The sequence below is a fragment of the Falco rusticolus genome, chromosome 13 (assembly GCF_015220075.1).
Source record: "Falco rusticolus isolate bFalRus1 chromosome 13, bFalRus1.pri, whole genome shotgun sequence".
NCBI lineage: Eukaryota > Metazoa > Chordata > Aves > Falconiformes > Falconidae > Falco > Falco rusticolus.
In genome coordinates, this window is record NC_051199.1 from 9868915 (window position 1) to 9879107 (window position 10193).

Here is a 10193-nt window from a genome sequence, read left to right on the forward strand (position 1 = left end):
TTGGCTCTCATAACCTTTACAATATCACAGTAAAAATCTCAACTGTCTCACATATTTATACTAAATGGCAGGTCTAAAATTGAGATTTTTAATTTCACAGCATCAAAATCATCACAGATGGCTACAGTCTATTGCTTCTTTAATCTGTCTTTTCTCTCTTCCTGCTTGTTTCCCCCCCTCCTGCTTTGAGTTAAAAGGATATGTGTTTTATCATAAGGAAATCATAACTAAATCCAAACCACATTATATGAATGTGTAACAAAACAATTTACATAACAATGATGCATACAAGTGAAGTTTAAAATTACTTTATGTCTCAACTTTGCCCTAAAGCGCTAATTACCTTAGCCTTGAGATGTGCCACTACTTGAGATAGTCATGTTCCATCAACAATATTCCATGTTTATGCTCTCCTAAAGGGATAGCAAATAACACAGGAAGACTGGGGGAGAATAAATCCTAATAAGGAAAAAAAACCCCACACCAAAACAGCAGCAAGTTGGGGGTTTTTTTAGCATCAAGTTCACAGCTACAAGTGCAGCTGTAAGCAAAGAATCAGCACTCACCCGATTTCTACAGATCAGGACCAATTTTGCAAAACTACTCCTGTGTCACACCTGTGAAGCTTCCCAAATAAATATGGATTAATTAATCTGCTCCTTTCCCTTTCTGCCCTGGCTTTTTGCATATACATATACACACGGATATTCAGCAAGACAATTATCATCAATAACATCAGCTGGGAAAAAGCAAAATAGCAGTCAGAGGAAGGACAGTTTTTTGTCACCATATTCAAACACCTCCATTCCACTGACAGAATTTATTTTAAAGTCCTGTTCAAGGTCAGAGAGTCATTAACTCCCACTACAGGAACCACCTTAGATGTGAAGTGACTTCCCATTACACTTCCCACACACCAGAAATTAAGAAAAAGCAGCTCAAGGAAGATGTATTATTTAAAAATCAAAATGTTGAATGAACTTAAAGCAATTTTTAGGGTAACCCAAGCGCCAGCTGCTCCATCGCAGCACTGTGCAGCAGGAGGCAGGTCCCAGGAGAGGACAGGGAGCTCCGAATTCTCCCAGGAATCTCCCCAACAAGTGCAAAGCCCCGATCCACTGGCCTAAATTATTTCTGCCCACCGAGCTTTTGTCAAACATTGAAGATCTTAATCAATCCTAACTCTGACCCTAGGATCACAGGGGAAGATGGATGAGGGAACGGACAAACTCTGACCTTTCCTTGTATTTGTCCTGCCACAGTCAACCTACTGAAAAACAATTGAGGTGGAACCTGCTCACCAGCCCCAGTCCCAACCCCCAAGTCTCTCCCCCCACCCCCAACCCTCTGTACCAAACCCACAGGAATCCTCCTCACTTCATCCTCCTCCTCCTCCTCCCTGCCAAAAACCTGCCAGAGCAGAACATTTGCTGAACTACGAAGTTAAGTGGGGAAAGAAAAGGGGAAGCCTCATTCAACAGTGTCAAAGGCCAAACTGCTTTAACAGCCTCGCTGGAAACCAGAGAGCAAGCCACAGAGCTCTGGTAAACTTCACAAATTCGTGAAGAAGAGCTTCCCAGTAAACTGTTGTGGATGAAGAATGGCAAACGTGAGGAAAAGGAAACCACAAATAAATGCTGATGAAATGGGTTTAGCGCTTTCAAATTACGTGCTGGCTCAAATCCTCTCAAAATGACTAACACAGGCCAGCTTTGCTCTGGAGAGCCCAACAGACTGAACATTTCTACTTCCTTTGTAAATATGGCATCACCTGATCCTTCTTTTATTTGGGAAACAAAGAATTAGGTTTCCTGAGCCCAAGCTTCCCCAGGTGCAGCCAGTAGGAAAGCTGATATTCATCCCCAAGGTCTAGTCCAGCACCATAAAAATAAATTAAAAAAAAAGCATCCTACTACCACCACTGCTCACCAGCAAAACCTCAAGAGATTTCCCTTGAACAACACAGGATTTGTTAGGCATTAGCTCATCACGTCTGGGCCCACTGACGCCGAAAAATGGTAGATCTGTGTCAGAGTGACTCACTACTGACCCAATAGGCCTTCAGGAGAAGGCGGAATAATCTCTGTGCAATAAACCAAGATGCTCTCCCCACCACCATTCACCTCTTCCTCTCACAACCCAGGCTGTAAAGGTATCAAGAAGCTTTGCCCAGAAGCTACCCAGCCATTAGAAAGCAACAGTACGTCCCCAGCCAGCAGTACCACAGCCGCAGGTTTGCATGTTCAATGATACACAGGTTTTCAAGTTTCCATTCAGGGGATTAAAAAAACAACAAAAAATCCCACCCACAAACCAAAAGCACACCAAAAAATCCCCAACAACCAACCAGAGTAATTTACCCCAGACAGGATGCTCTGTTACCAGCTCATCTTTCAGCTCTCTCTACAGCCTGTGGTAATTTTGTTGCTGATCTGACACACTTGGGCATCTTCCATACAGCAAAACCACCAGAATTAAAGGCTGAAGCTTATACTCGATGTTTCTTTCTTACCAAAGCTTAACTTCCATGCATCATAAATGAACTTCATATTGACTGTAAATCATCATTTAAAAAAAAAATCAAATAGGACATTCAAAAGACACTGTTCTCTTAGGAGCGCAGCACAAAAGCAGGCAGTTACTTGCTCTACTATCTTGTTCTCAGTCTCAAGATGAAAAAAAGTGACCTACTGAAAAACACACCAAGGAGATGTGAAGCAAAGTCATCTGGCACTAAAGAGCCTTTTCCAAAATCATGGTTCCAAATCCACCAAGGAATTGAGCACCATCAATTCAGCACCCAGTAAAATCAAGCCCACTGACCTGTGCAAGAATCCATTCAAGTTTGATCTTAATTTATGCTTACAAGAGCAAGAGTTTAGAAGCTGAAGTTAAAGATATTTTATTTATAAACTCCCTTCTCCCCTAACCTTTTATGACTTCTTTTTACAGAAAGGGGAGGTGAAGAGAACACATAGGTATTGAGGTTTTTCTTCTTTTTAGGATAATCTGTCTTTTATACAAACTTTAATCCCCAATTCTGCAGCACACAGGATGGTGTGTGTGGGAGGGTGGGGTGAAGACTTTTAGCATTTCTAAGAGTATCCTAGCACCTCTATTATTAAGCTGACAATAGAGACCCTCTAAGAAATTAAAATATTTAACAAAGGCAGCAGTGTCAAATATCAAAGGGTTTTTAGTGCTAAAAATCTGCAACAAGTAAAACACCAAAGACTTCCCCTTCCCAAGGTGGGAAAGGGATCTGGCTAAAACTCCTGCTTCCCCCCCCCCCCTCCCTGACTGGTTCTTACCCCACTGCATTATCCGAAGGAGACTTTGCCAGAATTTCCTGTGCTTAAGTTCACTTCAGATAAAATGTGAAAGATTTGTCTTTTTAATTGACTGCAGCTCAACTACACTGTCTTCCAGTCATTCACATTTTGGTGACTACTGTGAGCCAATTCAAATTTAAGCGCCTGCTAGAAAATGTGTTTCACCTTCTGCCCATTGTGCCATTTGCACTACGTAATTCTTAGCCTTGCCACCTGGAGCTATTGGACTTCTTCATTAAACCCCTCTGTCCCACTACATCCCACAGGGGCTGCTAATTACTGGCATTACTCCATTTACTCTCATCTCCGATTCAATTATGCATTCAACTAAGCCCCAATGAAGAGTACAATATGGCTCACCCTACCTTGGCATTCACCATTGCGTTCTTCGTAGCCAGCATTGCACAGACAGTTGCCAATGGGCACCAGCCATTCACCATCTGCCCCACAGTACATTTTTGGCACATCCTTCTCTTCCGAGTTATTGACGCAGGAGCCGCGAACCTCCACCAGAGAGGATGTATCAGCCCCAGTAATGGTGTCTGGAAACTGTGCCAGGTTTCGAACTGTCAATGGGCACTTCTTATAGAAGACACGAACAGACACCAAAGCAATGCAGGCACCGACATCCTGAAAAGCCAAGTAAAACCCCTTCTTGCTGAGCGGTCCCACATCCCTTATCTCTGTATTCAGCTTCATGATCCTATCGCCAATGTCCACCTGGGTGAAGCTCTCATCAGCAGCAATGGTGTCAATCTTGGCAAACTGGCTCTCTCGAATAAAACGCTCCTTATCATTGTTTGATTCATAGTAATAAAGGTTGAAAGTCTCTTTGCAAGTTCCCATGACACCTGGCAGGCTGTTGCAGTCTCTTAGCGTGAACTTGATTTCAATATATACCCTCTGAGCCCCCTCACGGGGAATCCAATCAGTTCGTAACCAATTATTCTGACTGGGCTCCATCACATTGCAGACTTGATAGGTGCGGATCGGAGTATTCTTCTCATCCATAATGCTTACTTCCTCCCACTGTGAAGAGGGAAAGGGGAAGAAAAATAGATCAGCATTAAAAGGAACAACAGAGCTTCACAGCAAACAATCTGCATTTCCACAACTAACACAGAAATTGTTTTCCTCCAACAGAAAAAGTACAAACAAAAAAAAATAACAAACCCACCAGCTGACCAGGCCATAGCCAGGAACTCGGCTACCTGAACATTAGAAGAACCACCTGTTCAGGAGAAACAAGCTCCAAATCAAGGAACACTGAGGAGCAGCCATGTGTTTTCAAGGCCCTCTGAACCAATCCAAGAATGCTCCATCGACTGACTGCGTGTATTTGCACTGCAGTTCTGTCCACAGGCCCCTGCCAGGGTCAGGGCCACACACGGTACCTGCAGCTGCACAGCACTGACACTGCGGCGCGTCCTCTGCAGCAGGTAATGCACAGACCCCACCTTATACATGAGAACATCACACAGTGAGATCGCACGACTTAGTTACACAAAAAGCACAGGGCAGAGAGAGTAACATCCACATTTCTGGCATCACTACCATGTATTTTAAACTCTTAAGCCACCCCTTATTATTTCTCTAAGCTGCCAACTTCCCTGAGCTAGCAATATTCCAGACACACTCAGCAAACAGTCTTTACTTTGGAGCTGCGCAGGAATAGCTGTCTACAGAGAACAGAGTCCTTGACTCACATGGCACTTATAGATCGAGACAGGTAAGGAGAGATCATCGTCAGTCTACCAGCAACACTGCCATAACTTCGCTATCCAAACAATGTTTCTTGTTAGCAGGAAGGTGGGAAAAGAAGGAATATTATACATTTCATCCTAGAGGAAATGTGTGATTCACATTCTCAAAAACCCAAAAGGTTAGCAGAGAGGGTAAGTGCTGAAAGATCAGAGTAGCAACATGCTTCACAACTACACCCCTCAAAAATCCAGTTCAGGCATCTTCAGAAGTGCCAAACTAACAGGCATAATTATGAAGCAACAACAATAGGTGCAATCCAGGGAAGGTACTGAAAGAAGCTATCAGTCCCTAATTCAGTAGTGCAACATGATAAACTTAGAAAAGGAAAGCAGGCATAACCAGCCGTTCTGAAAAAAATTGTTTTATGGATTATCATAGACAGAAGAAAGTTTATCACAGTGCTGTCCTGGTAGGGAGAGATATCTTTCCAGAAAAAAAAAACCCAACCATAAAGCTTCGGTATTAGAAAAATCCTTCTTAAAAAAAATAATGTATTCGATAACTATTGTCTGGGTTGCAGGCAATACAGTGAGGTATATAAAGTTTTCCAAGGATAACAGTAGTAACTTTAAAGAGACTTCCCAGAAGCGCTTTTCAGAACTATTGAAGCAGTGGCTTTGATAAACAGAAGCCTTCTTAACATTAAAGGGCTTCTTGTATAATATCCTACATTCTTCTCACAAGAATTGCTCTTATGCAAGTGATTTTTACTTAAAAAAATTCCAGCTTAGCTAAATCCCTTTATAGAATGACAGTAGTTAGCACCATGAGTCACTAGAAGCAGAAAAAATAATATTTTATTTGCTGCCTAGAGATAACTGCAAATTAAAATGAAGGGGGGGAGGGATCAATACTCAGCATGTCACTCCTTTTCACAGAAAAGGAAAAAATAAACCTTAAAAAGTCATCTATCAATGTAAAGTGTAACATGGTGTTAGTAAGAAGACAGTTGTTTAATTTACGGCTGCCACAGAGTTAGTTTACTGTTACAATATTGTCTTTATGATCCATCACTTTCCCTTCTGCTTATCTTCAGACTGTCTATGCTACCTATTGCGTGTGGCACATCAGAAAGGAAGAAGCAGAGGGAAACAATACTTGTTGAAGGGATTTCCTTTAGTGCATTTACACAAAGGAGGATGCTGCTAGAGGATTCAATGAAGAGACCACTGAGGTCAACGGACTGACTGCAACTAAATTCAGCAAGTTTCGGATCAGGTTCTCAACACGCCCTTGTCTCCTGACAAACATGCAAATATGCAGAACTGAGTTTCTTATTTCATAAACACATGAACACAAGACAAACCTAAGCGCATCTTACTGCCAGAGCTGAAAAGAACTACAGACAGCCCCAAATTTCCAGCCACCGTAAATGATTTGTAGCTCTAAGTATGTGGTCAAAGCTGTAACTTTTTGCTTTGAAGCTGACATTAACTTTCATAATTCAACTCTTCCCACAGCTTAATGATGCAGAGTAAAACATTCTAGACACAAAACCTGCTTTTCAACTGTGAAATGCAAGAGTAAATCATTAATTACATTTATAACACAATTCATTAATTCCTCCAGGGCTACTATATATTTGATTACTGCCAGTCACTGCTGAATGACTATGTTTATCTCCAGCCCTTCTTATCCACACAACCCTCACACTTCAGGAGCTGCGTGGTATCGCTGTAGAAAAACACCTTTTTTAAACAGACAATAAGGTACACACAGTTAGAAGAAAAACCAGCACTGAAGGAAAGAATATTCCCAGGAAGATAAAGGAGTTCACTTCTGCTGCTTGCAATAAATCTGCAGCATATGAAGTTAAAATAAATGCTTTCCAAGCACTGTATCCCAGAGACAGACCATGTACTCTTAAATTTTTCACTACTGGCTTAAAAATAGAACACACGTGTGCAGGTTTAGTGAAACGAGTCACGTCCACAATAAGAACACACATTTCTTTCTCAAGCTTGCCTGGCGCTTTCAGAGAAAACGTGGGGGGAAAGGGAGAATCCAACAGCCATTAATAATATACAGCTGTCCTCTGATCATCAATTCTACTACTGACTTATTAAAACTTGTACTTTAGGTCCTGTTCTAATATACAGCGTAGATATCCCTTGGAGAGCCATGTGAAAGACCCTGTCTCATTAACTGACCTTTCCAAGGAACAGGCTTAACAAGGAAGCCCGACTCTCCCTGAGATAGAGCTGTACCTTTCCACACTGTCAAAAGATGAGGGCAATTGCCTGCAATCAGCAGTGAATGTGCACCACTGGCGCTGCCAGAGGCCTGCCAATCACCTCCCCACTCTTTGAAAAACCGAGAAAAGAGAGAAAAAAAAATGAGTTTCAGGGACAGCACAGCGTGCTTAGGCAGAGCACAAGCCAGGTCTGTAGTCAAGTTCACCCAGAACAACAATAGGGGAGCAAAACAATCCCCCATTCTCCCATGTTATGGTTATTCAGGGCTTATGCATAATGCATCACCAGCCAAGGCAACCTCAGATTCCTTCCACTCACTGCTGTTTCCTTAGCTCTGCTTCTTCCAATTACGAGTGGGAACGCACACAAAAAAGTAAATTTGTAGTTTTCCTGAAGAATCCAGTGCTTTTCTGTGCACAGGCCCTGATCTTTCAGTACTTTTATTTTTCAGTCGGTTTGATTTAGTTACTTCTGCTTAAGCATACTAAGCCGCTTTACTCATTCCATAGTAAAAGGATTTGAGGTGGGTTTTCTTATATTAATGTTTAGTGTGCATTGCTGGCATTTTTCTTAAATTGTTCACTTTAAGAAAGAAAAGGCCTTTCTAATTGCTTATTAAAAAAAATAAATCCCTCGAGATCCCATGAAGTACAGTCTCCACCAGATCCCCGCAACTCCGAAGTCCAGCCTTCTCAACAGTTTCCCACAGAGGCCCTGGGCACCCTGCAGGATGGGGCACAGCTGGGGGAGCACAAGGGGCCCATCCGCTAATCTAAAGCTAAGTTAGCTGAGATACCATGCCTGCAGCTCACTAAGCAAAGGGGCTCTAAGCCCCGGCAATGGGTGTGCGAATCTCTTAATGTCATCACATCACCATCGCAAAAGAAAAAAAAAAACCCTCCAAGGAATCACCATTAAGCACCAGGTCCTTCAGTTTATCTGTTCAGAGACCAAAACACATGATGTTTACAACCCTGAAATAGGACAACTGTCCCGTCACGCCAAGAGGTCTGTCTTGTATATTGATTCCCTACTCCTTCGTCCAGGAATAGAACAGCAATTGCCCTGAACATCTCCCAGCCGAGACGGCCCACAGATATAATAATTACCATCAAGAATGCCAGTACAGTCGCCAGATCACATTTCTTGTTGGTATTTGTTTTAAATAGGCATCTAAGCCCATGCCTCAACCAATCTCCCAATTCTGAAACCTCTTTTCTGCCCTTTTGGTTTCCACTTCTTCCATGACAGAACTATCCAAAGGGAGTATAGAGTTTCTCCAACAAAGAGTAATTCACTCGGTAAGCCAGGGAGGAAACCCGACCTCCTCACCACAATCAACAATAATCGAGCCATTAGGACTCTCTGAAAGTTACTAATCACCCCCTTTACCCTTTTGATCAGATAGCGCTTTAAAACTTACCCCTCCTTCCAGGGGACTTGCTATCCACCCCAGCTCGCCCTGAACCGATCTGGAATCCAGCAAGGTAACTGCAGAAAGGTACAAATAACACAGGTTAGATCCCAGCCGCCGAAAGGCAGTCGGTGTTAGAGCAAACCGTTCACCTGAGCGCTTCCAGATGCTGGAGCACGATCGCACCCACCTCCGACGGGAAACGTTCTTTCCGACTGCGCTGAGGCCCCAGGACCGCGCAGCGCGGGCCGGGTCAGACCCGCGGAGCCGCCCGGCCCGGCCCCGGCGGGCAGCGGCAGCGGGCACGGTGCGGACCCGCAGCGCCACGCTCCCCGGGCACGGTGCGGGCGCGGCGGCACGCCAGCGATGAGCGGGGAATTGTTACTTGCCGGGAGCTCGTCCCGCAGCGCGGCCGGGCACCGGCGGACCCGGCGGGGAGTCTCCGACGGGGACGGCGCCCCCCGCCCAGCCCAGCCCAGCCAAGCTTCCCCCGCGGAGCCGCCGCCGAACCGTCCCGCGGGACGGGCTACGGCACGGCCCCGGGGAACGGCGCGGAGCCGCCGAGAGCTGCCGGGAAAACCGGTTGAATGAGCCACCCTGCCGGCGCGGGGCCGCCCCGGCGCCACTCGCGGGAGCGCTGCACCCCCGCGGCCCGGCCCGGCACAGGGGACCGGCGGCGGCGCGGGGGGACACCTGTGCCGCCGCCGCAGGCGGGCCCCCGGAGCGCCGCTCGGGCCGGTCACCGGCCGCACGGCTACCGGCCGGCGGGGAGCGGTGCGTCGCCCACCGCCCGCCCGGAGGGACGCCGAACTTTCCCCGCGGCGCCCCGCCGGGGGAGCGCGGAGCCCGGCCGCGGGACGCGCGCGGCGCCTCACCTTCGTTGGCGGGATAGACCCGGGAGCCGGTGACGGCCCCGCACACGCCGACGAGGAGCGGGAGGAGGGCGCAGAACGGGACCCCGGCCATGCCGCCGCCGCTCCGGCCGCTCTATCCCAGCGGAATAACTGCCTACATGGGGCGCGCGGCGGGCGATAGACATTGCCAAGGGGGCGGGGCGCAGCCTGCCCGTCAGGCCTCACCACCAATCGATGCGCGCCCCGCGCCGGCCGCCCCGCCTCGCCCCGCCTCGCCCCGGCCCCCCGCTCGCCGGCGCGGAGCTGGCTGCGGGGCCGAGGGGCGCGCTGCCCCGAGCCGGCGGAGCGCAGGGGTCCCGCCGGCAGGGGGGCGCTCCGCGGGGGTCTGTAGCATTAACAGTGTCCGAGCACAGAAAAATGACAAAAGAAGGGGAAAAAAACCAAAATAAAACAGTTCGGGGCAGCGATCGCTCTCTGCCCCGGTGCGGCGGACCGCTGCGGACGGCCACAGGCACGCCGCGCGCGCGCCCCCTCCGCGCGCCCAGCCCGGGGCGGCCCCGGGCCCCGCGAGCTCCCGCCGCCGCGCCCCGCCCGTCGCGGCGCCACCGTTGAGCAACAGCGCCACCTGGCGGGG

General features: G+C 47.2%; 1 protein-coding gene across 1 annotated transcript in view; it reads right to left on the reverse strand.

Moving 5' to 3' along the window:
- The window catches only part of EPHA4 (EPH receptor A4), a 107091-nt gene extending 97396 nt beyond the window's left edge, over positions 1–9695 (reverse strand). Inside the window, exons 1-3 of the mRNA XM_037407441.1 lie at positions 9581–9695; positions 8715–8782; positions 3698–4361 (exon numbers count right to left, since the gene is read on the reverse strand). Coding sequence (XP_037263338.1) covers positions 3698–4361; positions 8715–8782; positions 9581–9671 — 823 coding nt within the window. The 5' untranslated portion in view covers positions 9672–9695. The remainder of the gene's footprint in view (positions 1–3697; positions 4362–8714; positions 8783–9580) is intronic.
- Between the last annotated feature and the right edge of the window lie 498 nt (positions 9696–10193).